This window comes from Lissotriton vulgaris, chromosome 7 (genome assembly GCF_964263255.1).
Source record: "Lissotriton vulgaris chromosome 7, aLisVul1.2, whole genome shotgun sequence".
Taxonomy (NCBI): Eukaryota; Metazoa; Chordata; class Amphibia; order Caudata; family Salamandridae; genus Lissotriton; species Lissotriton vulgaris.
Window position 1 is genome coordinate 1,441,637,220 of NC_141695.1, and position 24,395 is coordinate 1,441,661,614.

The 24,395-nt window shown below is 43.6% G+C and overlaps 1 protein-coding gene across 2 annotated transcripts in view; it reads right to left on the reverse strand.

Moving 5' to 3' along the window:
- LOC147705801 (transmembrane protein 272-like) overlaps nucleotides 1-24,395 on the reverse strand; it is a 144,092-nt gene that overhangs the window by 104,771 nt on the left and 14,926 nt on the right. For both annotated transcript variants that reach the window (XM_086928983.1, XM_086928984.1), the window contains exon 2: nucleotides 9,801-9,944. In XM_086928983.1, the coding sequence (XP_086785109.1) occupies nucleotides 9,801-9,833 (33 nt within the window). In that variant the 5' untranslated portion in view covers nucleotides 9,834-9,944. The remainder of the gene's footprint in view (nucleotides 1-9,800; nucleotides 9,945-24,395) is intronic.

A 24,395-nucleotide genomic window follows, 5' to 3' on the forward strand; every position in this document is an offset into this window, starting at 1 on the left:
GATTGAGACCTGAGATTAGCATGATAATTAAATTGCATTTGATTTGTTGGCAGAATAAGTAGGTTGATGAGATCTTTCAAAACGCAAAGTATTGTAATGATGAGATTGGCATGAAGCAGAATAAATTGAAGGAGAAAGGACAAATGAAGGCTGCTCAGAAAGAAAGTCATGGTCCATCCTCTGTTGGGACTGCACACCCTATGGAAAAGGTTACCCCCAAGGAGCTCCTGCCATGCAAGGTGGATGTGGTTTTCAGTCACAAGGTAGGGGTCGGGATATCCCTGTTGATCCAAGTATCAGAATTGAGGTAGCCACATTGAAAAATTCAAACTCATGTCACTACTGTAATAGGCTGGGGCATTGGAAGTGGGAACGTTGTCTTAATCCTGCAAATCAAGGCCAGAATCCAGAGTTTGCACAGTCTCAGAACAATACTTCTATGCAGCCACAGAATATGCCCAGATCGAGATCTCAAAAATGTAATGCGCCACAAGCCCCAGTGATGAAATTTCCATAAATTCTGATGCAATAGCAAGCTATCAATGGTCCCAGATCATTTTAAATTGGGTTCTGAATATGAACCAGAATTCTCTTCAGGGTAACATTCCTTACCAGAAATATTCTATGTATGAGACTATTGAGAATTTTTGCTCTGATCAGTCCTCCCTGATGGTGTCTGAGAGGAGAGTAAAATTGCGTGCTTTGTGCAGTCTTGGAGGTAGACCAGACGCCCATTTGTAGATGGTGAGATAAATGGCCACACCGTATAATTTTTGCTTGATAAAGGTGCTACCTGTGAGAACAGTGGAAGTTTCAGACCTCTCAGGAAGAAGTATCTTAGTTGTTGGAGTTGCTAATCAAGAAATGAGGAATCCTATTATAGAGGATGTGACTGTAAGAATAGGAAATTTTGAGGATAATCATCAGTTTGTTGTTTGTGATTCAAGCCCTGTGAGTTTGTTAGGATGTGACTTGTTGTGCAAGCTGAATGGCACCATTTATTGCACACCAAGAGGTGTGGCGTTTCATACCCATGACGAGGATGTTGCCTTTAAAATGGTTTAATCAAAATCCGGTTGTTGCACTGTACCATTTGGTGACAAGTGAAGTATTACCCTTGGATCTTAGAGATACTGTGCGGTCCTAGGTTTGAGATTTTTCAGGGAAGGAAGTTGGACTCATTAAAGGAGTTGAGCCTGTCCGGATGCAGATAAAGCAGAATGCAGAATATCCCAGAACACAGCAGTATATTTTGACCCCTGAAATGATTGCTGGAAAAACTCCAGTAATAGAGACAATGATCCAACAAGGTATTTTGAAAGAGATTATGGGGAGTCAATGTAACTCACATATTGAGGCCCACAGAAGTCTAGGTGTAAGTACTACATCTTGCAGGATCTTCACAAAATAAACAATATTGTGAATTTTTGTTTTACCTCTGTGCCTAATCCTGCTGTGATATTGTTGCAGATTCCATTCTGAGTGGTTTTCTGTTATCGATTTGTGTCAAGATTTCTTTTCCATACCCTTGCATGAGGACATTCAGTTCCTCTTAGCATTTAGACTCAGCAGTCATGTTTTTGCATGGTGCCGAGTCCCACAAGAGTTTACGGAGAGACCCTCCATTTTTAACCAGAGTCTTAGAAAACATTTGGAGTCTTTGTTTATGCCTGTAACTCTGTCCTGGTACAATATATTGATGACCTGCTGGTTGCGTCAAATACATGGGAAGCTTACAAAACAGATGCTGTTGCATTGTTGAGCCACCGGACTTAGAATGGACATAAACCGTCCACCAGCACAGTAAGCTGCAGTATTGTTTGAAAGAAGTTTTGTATCTTGGTCATCATATTGAGAAAGGAGTCAGAAAGGTAACAAAGGAGAAAATCTCAGCGATTTTGTAAATGAAACCGCCAAACCAAAAAGAGGTCAGGATGTTCTTGGGAATGGTGGGCTACTGTTGCCAGTGGATACCCAACTTTTCCCTAGTGGCCAAGCTTTTACAGAGGCTGACACAGAAGGATGTGTCGGATCAAATTCCCCTTGACAATCATTAGTTGGTTTTCTTCCTAGAGTTGAGAGAAGTCTCTGCCGCACCACGGCAATAGGAATGCCTGATTGCCACAAATCGTTTACATTTTTTTGCAAAGAGAGGGAGGGATGTGCTCTCTCAGTGCTTAATCAAGCACATAGAAGTGCCCATATACCTGTGGCTTGCTTTTCAGCTATCTTAAATCCAGCAGTGACAGATTTTCCTGGATGCCTCAGAGCTTTGGCGGCCACGGAGTCAGTATAGAAAGTTGTGAGGGCATCGTCATGGGTCATCCTTTAAAGGTGTACATGCCTCACTCTGTGGAAATACTGCTGATCCATACTCGCACACAGCATTTGACAAACAACCGCCTGACCTAGTATGAGATCATACTGGCGGCTGAAAATGTCACCATAAAAAGTTGTTCTGTTTTTAATTCTGCCACCTTGTTGCCTTTTCCTGACATTGACAATGATGAAAATAAAGATGAGCATGACTGTATCATGATTGTGCACCAAGCCAAGACCAGATATACAAGATGAGCCACTGCCTGAATCTGATTTTGCATTGCTTGTGGATGGCTCGTGTTTGCGAGATCAGGAAGGAAATTTACGAGCTGCTTACAGTTTCAGAAGTAGTTGAAGCTTTGTGGCTCCAGGGAGTGTTTTCAGCACAAGTGGCTGAATTGATTCCTCTTATTTGAGCATTCTGTGTCTCTGACCAGCTGAGTGACCATTTTCACTGATAGTCAGTACAGCTTTAGTGTTGTTCATGATTTCGGACAGTTATGGTCCCAGCGGGGATTCATGACTTCCTTGGGCTTGATCATTCAGAATGGGGAGTGAGTCCAAAAACTACCGGAAGCACTGCAGATGCATGCACAAATTACTGTTATTAAGTGTGGGGCACATTGTAAGAGGTAAAATTATGTGACTGTTGGCAATAGATATGCTGATGAAGTTGCAAGATACTGCACTTACAATGCTTGTACCTTTAATGGTGTATATACAAATGAGGGAACAGATATGACCAACTACAACCTTTTGTTAACTAAAGCTGAAACTTGTGAGGAAGTCAAGAGGTTGCAAGAGGAAGTGTCAGAGGCAGAATAGAGTTGGGTCAAAGCACGTTTTGTCAAGAGAGATGAGGATTGTCATGTAGTTCCTCTAAACCTATATAGGATCTGCGCATTTAGACAACATAGACTGTGGGATTGGTGTCCAGACTGATTCCAGACACCCCCACAGGGTATGTTAGTCTGTATACCAGCTAGCTCACATTGCTACTGTAAACTCCTCTTACCAAGGAGAGAATAGTTCTTGGCAACTATCGATTATGACAAATCTGGCCCATCAGGGATCGCGGAAACAGTGCATTACTTTTTGCTCAGTCACTTGTGCTCACTTTGTCTCAGAGAGATACACAAAATAATCGGTGGGGACGTTTTCAATAAGCATTTATTGAACCAGCGTCATTCTAGTGTAAAACAGGTGTGCTGAAACAACCATAAGACAGAAGCAGATATAAATGATTATAATCGCCAACAGAGTAAAAGAATGGTAGATTTCTACCATAGTGCTAAAACAATGAATACAGGCAGGTATATAAATACATGACAGTAATAATGCGTACTCCACGATGCGACCCTAACTAGATGTACCTAAGTTTACCTAGCCTGTATGTAGGTGTAGAGTCAAGCATCCCTCCAGCATAAAGTCAACCCCATTACCTGAAGTGAGAGACTGTGGAAGCCCATCTTGGTCTCAAGATGGACACCCCGCGAGGAATGTCAGACCACTGCAAGCTGAAGTATCTGTGTGCAGGAACCTCGGCGTCTTGCGTCAGTGTGTCAGCATGGAAGTCCTTTTTCTCTTCTCTCTGCCTCAGCAAAGATATGGTGTTTATATACCCAAAGTGGTTCACTCAGGGGATCTACCTTGCTGTGTCATGTCGTACTAGGATGACCGAAGGAATGACCTTTATACATAGTTATTGGGCACGAGATGGCAGTCCTGCTGAGATTCCAAGAATCCTCATGCATAATGAATGAGGCTAGTTTTCAGAGAAAACCCCACGTCCTTTAAGCAGTACCGTATCTAGATAAAAAGTCAGTACCAAGAACAGTTATGTAGTGTATTGGCAGGGGAATTATAGGTGAAAGGTTTCGTTACTTCCTGAGCCTCTATTGGGGCACTTGTATGAAACATAACAGTGTGAGATTTGGGTTTAGAATATTGAAAACCATTGTTGCATAACAGTATTTTACCCTCCATTACTAGGCATTATCATAGTCCTACTCATGTAGGAAGGGACGTGATGGTCCGGATGTTTAGGCAGACTTGGTTCAATCCAAGGTTCAGGTTGATTGCTGAAGCCTTGTGCTGCTTGTGTGTTGTTTGTCAACAGAATACTGTGGGGAAAAGAACTGCAGTAACACTGAGTCACACAGGGAGGTCTGGTGGTCCTTTCAATAGGATACAGTTGGATTTCATTGAGATGCCTGTATGCAATGGATTGAGATACGTGTTTGTTGTGTATATCTTCTCAAAATGGGTTGAGTATAGTCCACAAGAAGAAATGACAGTCTAACAATAGCAAAGTTGTTCCCGACTTCTTTGGAATCTGAATGAGGCATGCCTTTTAACAATAAAATCCGGAGGATGCTGTGCGTTCAGTACAAGTTGAACAAAGACTGCATTGGAGCTACAGAACTGAGGCTTCGGGTCTCTTGGAGCTGGTCAATGGAGCTTGGAAATCCAGGGTTCTCAAAGTGTGTGCTTCTACATCTTTGAAATGGTCTGATGCTTTGCTGCTTGTGTTGATGAGTCTCTGCAGCACATGTGATCGTAGAACAGGATTATCCCCCATGAGCAGGGCAATGAGGTTGCCAGCTCTGCCTACAAATGTGTTTGTGATTATTACTGATGATCTGATACTTGATTACTGCAGAGGACTGGCTGATGTGATGCGTTCTGCGTCTCATCAGGTTGAAGCCACCACATCCCTGCCTCTCCAGGAGCAGTGGCATGACCGTAGCCTGGGAAACTGGTCATGATGACAAAGCGTGTCGGAAAGAGTTGTCTAGAGCTTCGCTGACATGTACCGTTCCAGGTGATCCTTGGCACTGGTACTGATGTGAAGTGTGCAGGTCTTCCCAACTAGGAGCCTGCTTGCCACACTTGCCACATTCCGTTTCCACTTGATGATATAACAGCACCTCTCCCAGAAGTAACAGTGGTGGTCAAAAGGCCACTGGGGCAGGTTAGTCAAGCCCTTGTTCCCCTGCAGAGTTGGTTGTCGAGGCTGAAGAAGTAGAGGCTTGTGGTGTAGAACTATGAGTTGCTACAGGAGAACACTGGCCAAGAAGGAAGGAGAGGGGGAGACTAGTTCTGCAGGTACAATGTGACCTCCGAATTATCCCTGACGATTCTGATCTGAGTGATATGGAAGGAGAGGGGATTACGCTCATAAGGTTAAAGCAAGCAAGAGTGCCCTGTCGGAGGTACTCTTCTCCTGAATGGACTTTACTTCCTTACAAATGATAGGGAGAATGAGTTCTGGGAATTTTGGAATCACCGTGAAAATTCAATTGAAACTTCAGGAACTTGATCTTCAGTTCATCTTACTTTTGAACTACCCTTGTTAGTGAAATTGAGTGAGTTTAAACATCTTATTTTGGATGTGGCAGAGATTCCTTTCCTGACTGCAAATGAACTCCATGTGTTGGTCGATGAACTGGAGTTTTTTAGAAAACCAGACCGCACAGCATTTGAAGAGGAAGACACGATATGGCATAACTGTACCCCTATATAACTGTATGGGGCCTGATGATGCTTGTTGTGAATATTAGTCAATTGAAAGGCTGCAAACATTAAATGTGGAGGACTCATGTATATGTATGACCAAGGATATGTTTCCATAGTATCTTATTCTACCAAAAGATTTCTCCATCTACACTTTTGAGCCCTGATGAAGTTCTGGGAAATGTAAGGATCGAAACGTGTTGCCTGAATTTTTACATTCATCTTGAATTATATGAATTACAGAGGACTATCTTAAATTCTAATGGGATGCAGACTTTTTCCTGGTGCACCTTGCTTTATTTTATAAGCTTCTGATCTGGATGACAGTCGCATGCAACAGCTGCAGGTGCCAGAAGAGTTGTGCACAGGACTTTTTACTTGCTGTACTTGGAGATTGAGGTGCAACACATTCAGTCCGACGCTGGAGTGTTTTTCTAGGGATGAACTGGAGTTTATTCTAGAATAGATTGTTGATGAACTTGAACCGTTTATTATTAGAGACATTTAAATGAATGGACTTTGTAGGGAAGAAAGAAGAGTGCAGAGGCCTGCCTCAACTAAAGGAGCCTAAGGTTGTCTTCAGAAGAACACAGAGTAGGGCTTAGGAAGACTCACAAAGACTTTTGTACTTATTCGTACTGCATATCGTTTGAACTTTTATTTTGCTGCTTGCACAGGTGGAAACCAACAGAGAAGACTCTGCAGCTGCTACGTTCCACTCAACAGTTTAGATTCAAACAAAGAAATGGAAATCAATTCTAATACTAACAGGCGTAGATGCATCACAACAGGCACACTAATAGTTGTAGGTTTAGGATTAATAGTATTGCTTACAGGGTTATATTCAGCTATGTACAGATCAGGAGAGATCAAGTCTACTGTTGCCCCTATTACACCACTTCCAGCTGATAGCAACTGACAGTTGTGGGAAGTTAAAAAATTACACACAGATCTATCAAGGGGAGATTTTTCTTTAAACGCTTTTTTTAGCTTGCTTTATGAACACATTGGCACAATGAATATGAGAGATTGCTATTTGTGTACCCAATTGCCTGCTTCCGTTGCTGAGGATATGACTTACCACCATATTTCTTTGACATATGGAATTTTTGTAGTCTTTTACTAAGTCTATTCTATAGACAAAGTAGTTTTCAATATTAATTTTTGAATTATGATTTAGTCCTTTCAGAAGTTCCTATGTTCAGAGATTTGAATAAGAATCCTTATTTTAAAGGTGCGGAGATTGCAGGCAAATATTTTCTGTCTCTTAAGTCACTAGACACTGCATATGCAAAAATACATAATTTGATGTGTTCAATGCCAGCTGTAAAAACGAAATTCTTGAATTTGGTGTAGGACTGAAGGAGCCATTTAGAGTCCAATTCCTCAGGTGGAGTAATGAAGAAATTGAACATCAGGTGAAGGAAGATTTTCCCGCCTTGACTTTAGATTGGCAACATAAGGGAAAGCTGTTTATACACATTGACCAGCGCTATATAGACCCATTATTTTTAGGGAGGCGCGAATGTGAACATGTTTTCAAAGTGAAAGAGAAGAATGTCCTTTTTTGGAGGGAATAGGATCCTGTGATTCCTATAGTGTACTTTATTTGTGGACAGTATGCATATCTTAAAGTGCCCAATCGATGGCATGGTACATGTTATCTTGGTATAGTTTTCAAGAAGATTTACTATATGGAACATTTGAATAATCCTGCATGGGAAACGAAACATAGAACTAGACGACGTGTTAGTGCAGCGGAAGTGGTAGGCGATATATTCGGTGCCATAATTTAGTCTGTGAAGTAATGCTAAATGACCTGAAAATTACAAAGCTGTCTACAATAGTGGATACATTGGCTACTAGTACTGCAAATTCTTTATTGCTTTAAATACCAAGATGGGTGTGGTAAGGTCCATGGTTTTGCAAAACAGATGTGCGCTGGACCTTTTACTCGCACAACAGGGTGAGGTCTGCAGGATTTGAAAAGTTCAGCAATACTATACTTACACCCCAGACAAAAATAAAGACCTGGAGAAATATATTCAGAATATATCTGGATTGACAAAAGATTTGAAAGCATTAGAGGCAACAGGTGATTGGGAAGTCATTGGGAATGGACATTCTGCTGTAGGCAAATGATTTGGAAGTTTAGGAAGTGGAATTCTGGGCGCCATCTTGAAACCCCTTTTAATAATTGCCCTTTGTGCCATATCCATATTTATGTTCTTTAAGTGATATAAGTATGCACAGATTAGACAGGGAGTGAAAAGGAAGAGGGCTGATATAGAGTTAGTGGAGACTCTAGGTGAAAGGTGCTGAAGACCACAAGGTTTTAGATGGTCCATCTTATAACATCAGATTGTATTATGTGATAGCTTAATTCACCATCAGAGGGGTTACTGGAGCAACATATTTTTGGTATCACCCTTTTCTGTTTGACGAGGCCACATATCTGTTTATGTATGGCTTCATGTATTTGTGTGACTTAACATTATTAAGGAAATATTGTGCAAATGAATAGTTACAGAAAGTGCATTCACTGCACTCAACATTTATATAAGTGAGCATATTAATTTTTGCTTCACGGTAACAACAAATTGCAGTTCTCGAATATATCTACATATGTGTGGTTTCAGTAATGTTAACTCATACATTTGTATGCTCATTTGAATAACACTTTGTCTTTATTTTATATCTGAAAATGTATCCAGTTGAATAGTACTTTACATTTAAATTGTAAGTACATATGTATCTGTATACATGTATTTAGACGTGTACTAAAATGTGTGCTGCACTAAGTTGACCAAAGGCCTTAAGCATTTGGATTGTTTAAACCTTCAACTTGAATGTTTGCTTTGCATACATTGTTTTTCTCTCCTCTGCCAGTGCAGTCCTGTGGTCTACTGAATAGTGAAGGCACATGGTGTGAAAGAAATAGTGAGGATTGAAAAGAGTACTTTTAGGAAGGATGAGAAGTTTTAACAAACAAAGGGAGGACTACTGTTTGAAAAGGAATGGAAATTGGGAGGAATCCAAGAATGTTATAAGGTGTGGACCAAAGGAAATAAATCTCGAGTGTAGTTGCCAAGTTTTATTGTTTGAAGATGGAAAATAATGAGACATGTGACATGGGATTCTCAAAGGTTCTGTGGGTATAATTGATGAACACGCTTCAGCTTTATTCAGATTCCCTTTAGACTTTAGAAGGTACAGACCTCTTTGCAACATCTCTGTTGTGTGGCTTCATTCTATACAATATTATTACCTTTAGAGAACTTCTACATAGGTTCTGCTATGCTTGACACGTTTCTTGTTTTCATGACCTAAAAAGGATTTCACTGTTCCCTAGTTTAGAATACGGCTTAATAAAGTTTTAAACAACCTCATGTATAGACAGGAGGATCGAAACTTTAAATCTACTCATCAGTCTTTTTTTTCATTCTTTGTATTGCGACTACGGAGTCCTCATTTGCTTCCTGTTATTGAGGATCAATTTTGTCCGATGTTTTGGATATCCATTAGGGATTCTGTATTTTTATACTATGTTTCTGAGGCTAATTTATATCAGCTTGACTTAGAATTTGTAATAAACCCATAATGAATCCCATCGTCTGACTCACGGTTCTAATGTGTGGCCAAATGGGTTACACAGTAATTATGAAATTGTAGTTTATCCTAACTTCTTTTATTTCTCAGGCACCTACAAACTTCTATTGCAGAGGGCAGTAAGAAAGAGCCTGAATGTTATGCGTTAGCAACCCTATGAACAATTTTTTAAAAATTTAAAAATAAATGGGCCCTGCAGCTAATGCACTGCATAGGGCACTCTTTTGGCAAAGGCAGGAAACAAGAGATTAGGATGACATCAAAGGGCTGTTTAATATCAATACAATTCATTTTGCACAGGTAAAGGTTTTCCGCCACAATTCCAAAATTGTAGATCTAATAAAAATGGTACCCACCTGATTGTCCTTCTGCACTATATTGTTTCGCATGACTTTTTTTCGGTGCTTGCTGTTTTTTGTCAATCTCACTTTCACTGCAAATTGGGCATTGGGCTCACATCTCACCAGTCCATTCTCAATGCCTCAATCTTAGAACCAGGCCTGCCAAAAAAGAGACATATGCACCAGCTTACATCAGGGCTCCGACTGATTGGATAATAATCCATGACAATTCAAAAGATAAGAACAATTGTGATGTAATATGTGACGTCATCAGCAGTGCATTGCACGTGCAAGTTATAGTGAGTCCAACTAACTATAACGTGGGAATTTCAATGGTTTTATGCGAGTAAAATTTCCACCTAACTATAACTGGTGTGAAACCTATGGTTTTTTCAGTGAATAGATATATATAATATCATCTCTGTAAATCGAATACAAAATATCTTGTTTTAACATTCAGATTTAACCCTATGGATGCTGTCATCATGCCAAGCTCATTAAGACTGTATTAAGACGATGTTTAATTTTTAGACCCGTTAATTCAGAAAAAGTTTGGGTTGCTAAAAATGCTATTGTTCAGAATTGTATATCCTTTCAATGCCTCATCAGGGTAGTAGCGCTATATAAATAAATATTCTGGAACACGCTGAACATTGTTTACCTGTTAACACTGCATTTATTTAATTTATCTAAAGGAGCATATTTAGAGTTTGACTGAGTGAAAGCACCACTGTTGGATCACTGGGTCACAGAGACAGTTGCCCGCACATTCAGATTTAACCCTATGGATGTTGTCATCATGCCAAGCTCATTAAGACTGTATTAAGACGATGTTTAATTTTTAGACCCGTTATTTCAGAAAAAGTTTGGGTTGATAAAAAATGCTATTGTTCAGAATTGTATATCCTTTCAATGCCTCATCAGTGTAGTAGCGCTATATAAATAAATATTCTGGAACACGCTGAACATTGTTTACCTGTTAACACTGCATTTATTTAATTTATCTAAAGGAGCATATTTAGAGTTTGACTGAGTGGAAGCACCACCGTTGGATCACTGGGTCACAGAGACAGTTGCCCCGCACAATTTAGGACGGACTTTCCTCACTGTTATTGTCTTCTCTGAATCTCCATGCAAAACATGGTGGTTTTGGGAAGGAAAATGTTGAAATGTTGTAATTGTACTGGAAAGCATGTCAGGAACATTTGTCGTTTGCTTTGCAACAGCAATCCCCTCTTTTGGGGTTTGTTTCTTCAGAGCAAAAGAGAATGTTGGGGGGGCAGCTCGTGACCATTTAGGAGATAAGAAAGTGCAGTACATGTAATGCCCTTTAATTACAGAGTTCCCCTCCAGGAAGGCGGGGATCTCTAAATATGGCTTTTTTCGTCCCCAGCAAGAGGTGGGGAGAAAGGGCATATCACTATCCTGGTGGGCTGGTTTATGACCGCTGCACTCCCAGGGCTAATTGACCTGTGAATTTATGCTATAATCTGCCTGTTTGGTCATCAAACATTGAACCTTGTAAATTGGTACAGCAAGAATTTCATCTATTGTTGGATTAACTTAATGAGAATTATTTTGTTGTCTTAATGAGTCAGACAATTAAGCTGGGGTGGTTCAGGGGACCCAAGAGTACTCCTTGGTGGGGGTCGTGCTCCACAAGTCAACAATAACATCACATGTGCTGCAGAGGGCTACTAGGGCTATCATGTAATCTGACTAATCACTCCCTGGAAGTGTCAGGCATATGCCTTGTAGATGCATGTTTCTTATGTCTGTGCTGCGAAAGGTGGGTAGAAAGCTGTACTTGTTTTAACCAGATGCTTCAGCGTGTTGGCGCATCACATGCCAGTTCCTCCTCTGCCTCTTGTATTACTGGGTACAAAGGGCCCAATTCACAGAACTAACTTAAGACAAAATCCTAAACTTACTACCAATTTCGTATTCACAGAAGGCACTTACTCATTTTGGTATTCACAGAAGACACTTACTCATTTTGGTATTCACAGAAGTTAGGACTCCTAACTTTAGGAATCCTAAATGCCTTCTGTGAATACCGAAAGTCTTAAAAATAGGATTTTTCTCAATTTAGTAGTAGTAAAGTTAGGACTCCTAACTTTAGGACTCCTAAATGGCTTCTGTGAATACCAAAAGTCTTAAAATTAGGATTTTTCTCAGTTTAGTAGTAGTAAAGTTGAGAAAAATCCTAATTTTAAGGCTTTCGGTATTCACAGAAGGCATTTAGGAGTCCGAAAGTTAGGAGTCCTAACTTTACTACTACTAAAATTGAGAAAAATCCTAATTTTAAGACTTTCGGTATTCACAGCAGGCATTTAGGAGCTCTAAAGTAAGGAGTCCGAACTTTACCACTATTAAACTGAGAAAAACTCTAATTTTAAGACTTTTGGTATTCACAGGAGGCATTTAGGAGTCCAAAAGTTAGGAGTCCTAACTTTACTACTACTAAATTGAGAAAGATCCTAATTTTAAGACTTTCTGTATTCACAGAAGGCATTTAGGAGTCCTAAAGTTAGGAGTCCTAACTTTACTACTGTAAATTGAGAAAAATCCTAACTTTAAGACTTTTGGTATTCACAGAAGGCATTTAAGAGTCCTAAAGTTAGGACTCCTAACTTCTGTGAATACCGAAATGAGTAAGTGCCTTCTGTGAATACCAAAATGAGTAAGTGCCTTCTGTGAATACCAAAATGGTAGTAAGTTTAGGATTTTGTCTTAAGTTAGTTCTGTGAATCGGGCCCATAGAGAGGAACATTGCACATTATGGTGGCTCTATCCTCACCCGAAAGAGCCCAAATGCATGTCACAAAGTGCCAATATGTTAGGTGGGGCATACCAGCACTTTTCTTTTACCAAGTAACAGAACAGAACTTTTGTGAAATCTTTGAATACTGGACCGGGAGAATAAAATTCACTTTTGGTGAATTTCTCTTTTGGTGAATCTCTTCTTTCTCCTTTTTCCTCTTTTTCTCTCTCCTCCTTTTCTTCTTTCTTTGATTTTGATTATTGTAAGTGTCATTGTGCCAACATTATATCCATCTGTACTTTGGAAGATTTATTGTATTGTCTTTATTTTCAATTTTATCTTCAATAAAAAAGATTTGAATTAAAAAAAAAAATTCACTTTTGGTAGCACCAACAACTTTCCATCTGTTGACTAAAGTAGGAGTCACAGCAGATGACAATATACTTCATTCTCTGAGTAGGATCATAATTTAGCTTAAATAGGCAGTTGGATCTTCGGAATATTCCACTCCTAAAAATTGTTTATTTTGGGCATTATAGTGGAAACGCAACCCTGATGATAACACTTCTTTAGAAGTATTAAAAAGTATGATCTTCTGATTTAGAATTGTTTATTTAACATCCTACCTAAACTCAAATAATACTTAACTGCTTCCATCGTGGAGGAAAATGTTTCTAATCAGCCTTTTAAGTATAAGTAATGTCATCTGCATAAGGCTTTATTACTGAAGTGTCCTACAAAAGTGGTGATATTTCTTCTAATGATTTAATAAATGCTGATGCTGCCAAGGGTTTAATAAATAAATCTAACACAAAGGACAACCTTGTTTTGTGCTCCTTTTTGCATATACCAAGCGCATGAGCAGAGGAGGTTTTGTGGAAAGACACAATCATCCTCATGAGTTAGGAGATAAAATTATAGAACTTCAAAATCTTAAAGAAAAATGTCCTGCTCATGAACTCAAATGTTTCCTCCATATCAATTAAAATCACTGTAGCTGGGACATTCTTTATGTAGAAATATTCTGATGCGTCTGCTACGAAGTAGTTATTGTTTGCTACTCTTATGCCAAACCATGGAGACTAACATTATGCATTATTCTTTTATTGCTCACATCAGCAACAAAGGAAAGAATTTAGAACTTACTTAAAATTCTAGTAAGATATAAAACTCAGGAACACACAGCTCTCTTCCTTCTTTTGTTGTTGGCGCTCACGAAAACACATATACAGTGCCCTATTTACAAAGGATTATTTAGCGGGGCGCTGCAAGCCTTTTGGCTGTTCCGCACTGCGTTAATTCTGAAGCACAGGTATGCGTCATATCTACAAGATCTTAAATGGCATTTTTAAACTTCTTGCAGCACACATAGAAGTTGAAAAACAGCATTTTTTTCAACAATTGTTTATGTGCAGAAAGGGACACCTTCCTGCACATAAACAACCATAAGAGGTGATTTCCTCATTCTATGTATGCTGCAGCATTCAGCACGCATAGAAAGAGGAAAAAACCGAGGAGAAATTAAGAAATTTCTCCTTGTTGACCCTACGGGGAGGCGTATCATTCAGACCCATTTCTAGGTTTACAATTCCTCGTAAATCCTGAAATGTGTCAGGTTCCATGGGTGTTGTCAGGGAACACCCACAGCAACAATCATGGAACGCTCCTTTCATGCAAAGTGCTGCGTGTAAAGGGACCGGAAAAGCCAAGCAGGGTGGCTTTTTGTTTCCTTGTAAATATGGGGCAGCAAAATGCTCTGCCGGTGCATCACAAAAAGGGACGTAGCGCCAGCACAAGAGGCTTGTAAATAGGTACCATAGAATTTACTTTGTATGTAAGGACCTGTTTGGAGCTTAATGTAATGAGAAAGGGCTTTGGTTTGTGTATGAATTTTGTTATTTTAAAAGGAGACTTAATGAGACTGTATTTATATGGGCGCAATCTGTAAGTGGTTTGACACTGTAGAGATAAACTGCTTACAGGAAGATGATTTTGAGTGAAAATGATAACAACATATATATTTGATAATATAGATTTGTTGGCAGTTTGATGGTGCGATCAATGCTCTGAAACGAGAGAGCATTCATTACAGATGCATGAAAAAGGAATTACCTATTTAAATAGAGAGGTGGTGAAGATCTGTTTAAAATATGCATGTGGGGGGTGTGGCCTGCCACCAAACACGGCGGACGCAAAATAAATGGCTCTGTATGGCCACCCATAATCCAACGCCATCCTGCCTTGCTTTAAGCTCTTGTGTGGTCATCGTGGCGGTCTACCTAGTCCAACGTTCCCTGACCTCATTGCCCTTCCGCTCTTGCCTGGCTTGGCGCTGCCGGGAGGTGGTCCCCCATCTCCTGGCGGTGGCTGGGGCCTGCCTCCATCCTGTGGGCGGGCCTCCAGAAGGGGCTGAGCCATCGGTGGGCCCTTCCCTAATCTCTGGAGGATTTTGGCTGCTGCTCCATCTTCGCCGTGCTCTCCGGGCCGCCCGCGGTGCACAGGATTGCCCATAAGTTGGCAGCAAACCCTGGGGGACTCCCCCTGATTGGCTTGTGCCTCGGCAGGGTTGCAGGCAACCTTCCTGATCCTGGCCCTCAGCTGCTGAAGTGTCAGGTCCTGGGCAGCCTAGCGGACCGTGCTCTGGAATCCTGAGGCCTGATGGGCGCTGAGCGGGGCCACGAAAGCTGGCGGAGCCCCGTCACCCTGATAGTGGGGTGTGCCCAGCAGCTGTGATCCTTCCACTGGGGGCGTGGAGGAGCAGGTGTTTTCAGTGGTGGAGGCTGTGCTCCTTGGGGAGGTAAGGGGGCAGCTTGTTTACAAGTGGTCCTGACCCTGTTTATCACAGACTAGATGCCCTGAAGATACAGCACTGTTTCTCTGACACATAGCCTCTGTGGCCTGGGGTGTAGTGGCTTGCCCCACCAGCTGCTTAATCACCGTTGGGGCAGAAGACTTCCTGCATACCCTGAGGCCACCTGGATGAGAGTATAGACTTTTAGTGGCCCCACATGGTTTGGAGACCTAGGAATAATGGCCCTGCTTCCCGATTCTGTAAATTGCTGGTATTTATTTATTTATTTATTTAATTTATATAGCGCGTTATAACCCAGGGGTCTCTAAGCGCTTTGTCAGGATCGGACAACGAGTACAGTGGAGCACAACTAGTCATAAAATTACAGGCCACCCCACGCTTGCTGAAAGAGTACTGTTTTTAATTTCTTTCGGAAGGACAATAAATTGGTTTCCTTCCGCAAGGTCATTGGCAACCTATTCCAAGCTGCAGGGAGTATATAGGAGAAAGCGCGACCACCCACTGTGGCCAGTCTGCAACGTGGCTGAGTGAGAAGAGTGGCATCTGCAGATCGAAGCACCCTAGCTGGCCTATAGGGAGTTAGGCGAGATTTCATATACATTGGCGCCTTACCATAAAGGGCTTTGTGTACAATACATAGCCCCTTGAACATCACCCTCTGCTTAACTGGCAACCAGTGCAGTTCTTGCATGAGGGGGGATGCATGGGTATTCCTTGACTTTTTAAAGATAAGCCTGGCCGCGTCATTCATGACCACTTGCATTTTATTCAAAAGTTTTTGTGGCAGCCCTATGTATAGCGAGTTGCCATAGTCCAGCCTGGCTAAGATCAATGCAGAAACCGCATGCCTCAGGGTGGAAAAAGACAACAGCGGGGAAACTTTCCTGAGTTGTCGAAGGAGACCCACACAGGTCCCCACGACAGCCATAACTTGTTTCTGCGTGGATAGCTTGCCATCCACATGGATGCCCAAGCTTTTTACCACGGCCGCAGGTTCCGGCGGAGACCCTAGTTCTTTTGGCCAAAATTGGTTGTTCCTTGGGTTGCCCGCGTTGGTAATAGGCAATACCTCGGTCTTATCCGGGTTGATCTTTAGCGAGTTCATGGACATCCAATTGGCTGTGTACTTCAAGATGTTTTGCAGTCTTGCGAAGGCACCCGGACCATCCTCCAGTTGGATCACAATCTGGGTGTCGTCCGCATAATTGTACACCTGGCAGTCCATCTGGTTAAGCAGTCTAATCAGAGGCTGTAAATAGATGTTAAAAAGGAGGGGTGACAGGGCAGACCCCCTTCGGCACTCCGCAGGTAATCGATGTAGTGGTGGAAAGAAGATCACCAAGCTGCACTCTCTGTGACCTCCCTTGGAGGAAAGAGGAGAACCAGGCATGTGCCGTGCCCTGAATGCCGAAGTCCATCAGCCGCGACAAAAGTTGTTCATGACACACGGTTTCAAATGCCGCGGAGAGGTCCAACAGCACCAGGGCACCTGGGATCTTCTTATCTGCCCTGTTCCTCAATTCATCCAAAATAGACAGCATAACGAGCTCTGTGCTGTGATTCGCATGGAACCCAGCCTGGTTCGGCTCTAGCAAGATGTTTCTTTCGAGATGTTCTGACAAGATAGTGAGTACATGTTGCTCCACCACCTTTGCCAAGAATGGCAGCTGAGATATGGGCCTAACATTTTTTAGGCATTTCACATCTGCCCCTGTGTTTTTCAACAGGGGTATCAGCCGGGCCTCCTTGAAGAAAGACGGTACTTGTCCTGTTTGTAAGGAAGTGTTCAAGAGGCTCAGCACATCTTCCTCTATACCAGGCAGTGCAAGTTTGAACACTTCTGGTGGGCACAGGTCTGCCTGGGAGCCCGATTTGACCCGACCCAGGAGAGCTGTTAGCCTTTCCTTCGTAATCAAGGGTAAGGCAGTTAATGGGGTAGTCACTGTCAGCCTAGCAGGTATATCCTGTGAGGGGCAGTCAATCTCAGGGGTCGCATCAATTTCGGCTACAAGATCCGAAATCTTATTAACAAAGAAATCTTGGAATTTTTGTCAGTCCTCCTGCAGGAACTCCGTAGTCTGCTCCTTGTTCTTCCTGAGTTCCGTAAGGACTCTGAAGATTTCTTTCTGGGGATTTCTATCGGTTGTGATCCTCTCTTCAAGGAACTCGGCTTTCCTTGCTATAATTGCCTGCTTATAGCTAGCGAGTGCCTGAGTATACTGTTTCCGGGAATTGGAGTCATATTCCTTCCGCCAAGCTCTTTCCAATTTTCGAAGTCCCCGTTTCTTCTCCCTATGTGATTCATTGTACCAGGGGGCCCCGGTTCCTCTATTCACTATATTCATCCTACGTATTGGAGCCACGTAGTCCACAGCCTTCCTAAGTTTGTCCAATAATTCCTCACAGAGGACATCTGAATTCTCTTTCTGGTTGTCAAGAGGTGGATAGGTTCGGAGATAGTCTAACATTTTCTCTCCATTGATGTTTTTCCACTTTCTAACCGCCTTCCACCCTTCCCTAGACTTCTTTATTTGTTCATCCAGCCATATCTCGCCCCTTCACCAAATGGTGATCAGACCAGACACATGGCTGGACAATTACCGCACCCTGAGCTGGAGATGTCATCCAGACCAAGTCTAGGGTGTGACCCTTGACATGTGTCGGGCCCCTCACTAGTTGGACGAACTCCAATGAAGTCAGTGCCTCTGGGGGGGGGGGGGGGTTCTATTCCCCCTGGCAGTGCTGCACCTGTTGCCCTCTTTTGTGGACACAATAATTTAGTGCACTTGGACATTAGGTGTGCATCTCCCCCATAAGGGGGCTACACAGGTGGTTGATACTACTGCTGAGGAGATGGCCGAGCCAGCTTAGATGCAGTTTGCAGCAGTGTACTCCACAATCTCAGATCCTGCTTACATTGGCTCATCTCCTGGGCTGCATATGTAGACCCATCCTTGGCACCTTCCTTGGACCCACTGACTGCTCATGCCACCTTCCACACAGGACTGCCAAGGGGGCAAGGGGGGCAGCTTTGGGGCCCAGTACATTTTCAGTGGGATTGTGTTACATCCAGATCTGTCACCCCCAACGTGGTCAAGGACAAGGCTTCATCCAGGGCCAAACAGAACACTATGGATAAACATATTCAACCTGAGGGGTCCCCTGTGCTCCCATAGGCAACTGGCCCAGCTGACTCGATCCCTGACAACGCTGCCTTCTGGGGGCCATCATGCAATCATGGGACATGCTCGACACCAAGATCGCTGCAGTGGTCACCTAAGTAAGCCGCCTCCGTCAAGATCTTCAAAATGCCATTGAGAGGATCACTGAGGCATAAAGTAGGGTCTCTGAGTTCGAAGACACAATTTATATGCAGCAGAAAACCATGACAAAGCTCACAGCAGTCATTAGGAAGCTAGCTGCAAGGGTTGAAGACACTGAAGGTAGGGTCTGCCCCAACAACCTGCGTTTTGTTGGATTTCCAGATGGGTGCGAGAACCCTTCGATGGAATTTCCTGGATCATTGGCTTTGCACATTAATGTCCCCGGAGGGTCTATCCTCTTACATCGTGGTTGAGTGGGCCCACAGGGCCTTGGTGCGGCATCCCCCTCATGGGGCGAGGCCCAGGTTGGTGATTGCAAAACTCCTTTATTATATATGGACAGGGATGGTATACTAAAGTTTGCTGGGCTCCAGGACAAAATAGTACATGATTCACTACCCATCAGACTATACCAGACTTGTCCAGCAGCAGCATCAGTCTTTTAAGGCAGTTATACAAGGTCTCAAGGACCTCAAAGTTCACTATATGCTCCTGTACCGGCTAAGATCAAAGTCCTGTATAACTCCCAAACCGTCTTCTTCGAATCACCAGAAGGGGTCTACCAGTGGACAGATGAGAGGGTGAGTGTGAAACCTAACACTCCCCTGCTAATAGACTCAGATTCCTATCAAGGAGACAGGCATAACTGACCAGCGAAGACGCGGGTGATGAGTCACAATAGATCACATTCCTCATGGAGGAATTGCCAGCGGACAGTAGACTCTCTGGTGGTTCGAAAGGGAGCGCCGTACGCCCAGGACCTGCCCACAGTGCCTTCCAAGTATGATTGTTGAGATCTCTTAATCCTGGGGGTGTTTTCTTTGCATTCCTATCTAATTGTGTTCTATGTGTGGCAGTAGAACATGGGAGTGGTTGCCGACATCCCCCACTGTTTCTTTTCATTTTATTTGTTCTCCTTCTCTATGGGTGACTCTTCATCCAAAGCTCATATGGTCCGTCTGCGGATAGTATCATGGAATATAAATGGCCTGCTCAACAAGGTTAAGAGCGGGGTGGTACTGCAACAGGCCAAACGGGTGGGTGTGGACAGGGCCAAACTGGCCATAGGGGGCACCGGAGAATCCACGGGTGCGTCGCACCGGTGGGGGGCGGTTATTGGGCCCCTGTGGGACCGGACAGCCTTTACAGCTGCCATGCAAGCCCAAGCGGATAATTTAATGAAGCTGGCCGAAGGACAAAACCAACTCCTCATGGGGCTGGGACAAGGGAGAACCCCTGTGCCACCAGGCACAGTTATTCCCCTACAAAAATACGTGCCAGGGGAGGATCCGGTAGCCTTTTTTCTTAACTTCAAAAGGGCCGCTAGGGCCAGTGGATGGCCCAGCGACAGATGACCCTTCTACCTGGCCCCCTTACTCACAGCCGAAGCCCAAGCAGCATACCAGACTATCAACCAGAATGGAACAGCGGCCTATGGGGTGGTGAAACAATACATCCTAGACCGCCTTGGTGTGGATGATGAGGCTCACCGCCTTAGATTCCGACAAGAACGTGGAAAGCCCGGTGACACTCCGCTTTTTTTTTTAGATGAAGGCTGCTCCTGACCGTTGGTTAAAACCACAAGAGGCCAATCTCGATAACATAATGAATAAGATATATCTAGAACAGTATTTAGAAGCCCTCCCTATGGCACACAAAAGTGGCTATGACAGTATGCCAACCTGACTATTGAACAAGCCGTAGATATGGCCACCTCATTCACCCACGCCCTGAGCCGAGAACCTTTCAGAGAGCAAGAAAAATCTAAAAGAGGTCCCGTTCCAGCAAAGTTGGAAGTAAGGTCCACCAAGGCATACTCTGAACCCCCTACACTCAAACCCCTGAAACATGGCACTCCAGGCACCTCCATTCCTCAGTGCTTCGAATGTGGCGAGTGAGGTCATATAGCTCGCTTCTGTAAAAAGAAGAGAGAGAAATCGGACAAGGAGCCTATGGACGTCAGCTACCCCCCAGATCAATTTTGTTCACACAGGAGATGGGACATATGTATTATGTAAGTCTCGTTGTAAACGAGCGAGAAATTAATGCCCTTCTGGATTCTGGGTGTAGGCATTCAGTGGCCCGGGGTGATGTGGTCCTTAGCTCGTGAATAATAGAAGGAAGGAGGTTTGGTATACGATGTGTACATGGGGACAGCAGGGTCTATCCTTTAGCTCAGTTGCCAGTAAGCACCAAGGCAGGTACTCACAACACCATAACTGTAGGGGTGTTCCCTGCTCTTCCTGAGCCTCTCATTTTAGGAGTAGATAATCCATCTTTTCCCCTTCTCCTTGCTAGTGCCCTCAAACCAAAGACAGACATAAACAGTCCGCATAACGCCCTTCTGACGTCAGAACCATGGGCAATGGACAAGAATTTTAGGGCGGCCCAGTTAAACGATGCATCACTTAGATATGCCTGGCAGGGAGCGCAAGAAACGAAGGATGCCCAACATAAGACATATCCTTACTTCCTTGAACAGCGCGGGCTTCTATACCGTATTGTTAAGGAGGGTGCTCCACCTCAGCTTTTGGTACTAGAAAGTTTTAGGGACCAAGTCTTGTACTTTGGTCACTCCGACTTATTGGCAGGTCACATTGGGGCAGAAAAGACTAGTCATGCGATCTTAGACAATTTCTACTGGCCTGGCATATACCTCCAGATTAAAAAGTATTGCCAAGAGCGCGATGTATGTCAGAAACGCAATCCCTATATCCCTCCGAAGGTACCCCTACAACCCCTGCCTATTATTGGGCGACCCTTTGAGCGTATAGGGATGGACCTGATAGGACCCCTCCCTAAGTCTAGCAAAGGCCATCAGTATGTCCTCATGATAGTAGACTATGTCACCCGCTTATCCAGAAGTATTCCCCCTTAAGGCAGCCACCACCACATCCATCTCCCAAAAGTTAATTGAGGTGTTCTCAAGAATGGGGTTTCCGAAAGACATACTTACAGATCAGGGCACCCCTTTTGTCTCCCGTCTCATGAGGGAGATATGTAAACAACTAGACATTAGACACATAAGAACATCGGTATACCACCCTCAGACAGATGGCCTCGTAGAAAGCTACAATGGATACCTGAAACTCGTTTTAAAGAAACTCTTGTCAGGAGACGGAAGAAACTGGGATCAGCTTCTTCCGTTGGCGCTGTTTGTTATCCGCAGTACCAGACAAGCCTGGGTGTGTTCCCTTTCAAACTCCTTTTAGGCAGGCGTCCTCGTACCCTCCTTGAAATTACAAAAGAAGCATGGGAAGAACAAGGGGTTGCTGAGGCACACGCTTTACTAAACTATGCAAACCAGGTGAAGGTAAGACTTCACAAGTTAAGAACCCTAGCATACGACAATTTGGACAAAGCTCAGACACGACAAAGGACACAATACTACAAGGGGACAAAGTGGAGGTAGTTCAGAGTAGGTGACTGGGTGTTGATACTTCTTTCCTCCTCTCACAAACTACGAAAAGAATGGCAGGGCCCCTATGAGGTTGTAAAAAGGATTGGAAGGACCACTTATGTACTCCGTCTTTCCAACAACAAGACCCAAATGTACCACGTGAACATCCTTAAAAAGTGGTTGGGTCCACCTCCCCCGAAACCCTACGGCGTTTCTTTTGCCGCCCCGACAGAAACTACAGTTGGAGATACCATTCTTGGTCCCGACCTAAGTACGAAAGAGAAAGAAGAATGACAAACATCACTCTTCTCATACTCTGACATCTTTTCCAATCGACCTGGCAAAACATCTTTAGCAACTCATACAATACCCACCCCTGAGGGAGTGGTGGTCAAACAGAAACCTTATAGGGTTCCAGAGGCACGTCGCACCGCTTTAAAAAAGGAGGTGGCTGTCATGTTAACCCTAGGAGTAATAGTACCCTCCCAGAGCAATTGGTGTTCACCAATAGTTCTCGTTCCGAAGCCGGACGGAAGCATCTGCTTCTGCATCGACTTCAGAGCGGTAAACCACATTTAAAAACAAAATGGGTATCCCCTTCCTCGGGTGGATGAGTTGATTGAACGCCTGGGTGAGGCTCGCTACATATCCGCCATTGACCTCACAAAAGGATACTGGCAAATCCCTCTCCATCCGAAGGACCAATAAAAACTGCTTTCTCTACACCGGACGGGCTCTTTCACTTTACCGTACTACCTTTCGGCCTTCATGGCGCCCCTGCCAGTTTTCAAACACTTCTGGACACCCTCTTAAAAAACCACCTGGAGTATCCGTCAGCCTCCTTAGATGATATTGTCGTGTTTAGTAGAACCTGGGAAGAACACCAAACCCACCTTTCTGCCATTCTTACAGAATTAAGGAAAGCTAGCCTTCACATAAATGCAAAAAAGTCTAAGTTTGTCTTCCAAAAAGTCAAATATCTGGGTTACCTATTAGGGGAGGGAATGATAGAACCTCAATCAGTAAAAGTCAGAGCAATCCAAGACACCCCTTTCCAAGTACCAGGAAGGAGATAAGGGCTTTTTTAGGTTTGGTTGGCTACTGTAGACGATTCATTCCCAATTTTTCACAAACAGCAGCCCCCCTCACTGACCTGTTAAAAAAATCATCCCCAGATAATCGTATCAAAAACCCTACCGAACAAGAACTCCAGGCCTTTAAAGCCCTAAAAACTGCGCTAACTACTTCCCCTGTACTTCTTACACCAAACTTCCACAAACCATTCTTCCTCCAAACAGACGCTTCTGGGGTGGGGATAGGAACCGTACTCTATAGCTAGATAACGAGGGTTTCGAACACCCCCTCCTGTATATCAGTAGAAAGCTATTTCCTAGAGAAAGTCGAAGCCCACTATAGAAAAAGAGTGCCTGGCCCTGAAGTGGAGTATAGAGAAATTTCGAGATTATTTAGAGGGGCGCTCCTTTTTTCTTTATTGCGACCATGCCCCTCTCACTTGGCTCCAAAGAAACAAAGGGAATAACAACAGAGTTCTTCAGTGGTTTTTGGCACTACGGCCTTTCCACTTTGAGGTGTTGCACCGCAAGGGCAAAGACCAAGGCAATGCAGACTACTTGTCAGCGACGGCTCGTGGAGGGAGTTACGGTGGGGCAGGAGGGTGGGGAGGGGGAGGGGCAGGGCGGAGGTTGCTAAAAACCGGCATATGGATAATTGCAGGTAAGTAAACAATTTAATTAATAAAACAAATTTCGTAGTGCGCCTTGCATCGCAAAATGCAATGCAGTGCGAGCTACGAAATTCGTTTTATTAATTAAATTGTTTACTTACCTGCAATTATCCATATGCCGGTTTTTAGCAACCTCCGCCCTGCCCCTCCCCCTCCCCACCCTCCTGCCCCACCGTAACTCCCTCCACGAGCCGTCGCTGCTACTTGTCCTGGTTTCCTCTATCCCCCGATCGGGGAATCTCAAGGGGGGACGTGTGTCACGAGTCCGATGATGAACTGCAGACTCTATTACCCTTCGATACCAGCAAGTGTCTCATACCTCTCATGTCACCCTCTATACAGGAAACTCCGGAGCCCTTTAAGAAAGAAACCCAGAAGGAATGCCAGGAGATGTGGCCTGTGAAGTCACGAGCAGACAGCCTATTGGAAGAACACCCGGCAACCATAAGAGGCCCATCCTTTTTTCATGGCGGAGAGCCGGAGTTCACAAGTGAAAGAGAGAGCGTGGCGTTGGCAGCGAGAACTGACGAAAGCAGAACTGCGGCTGGAGCGAGAGAAGCAGGACCG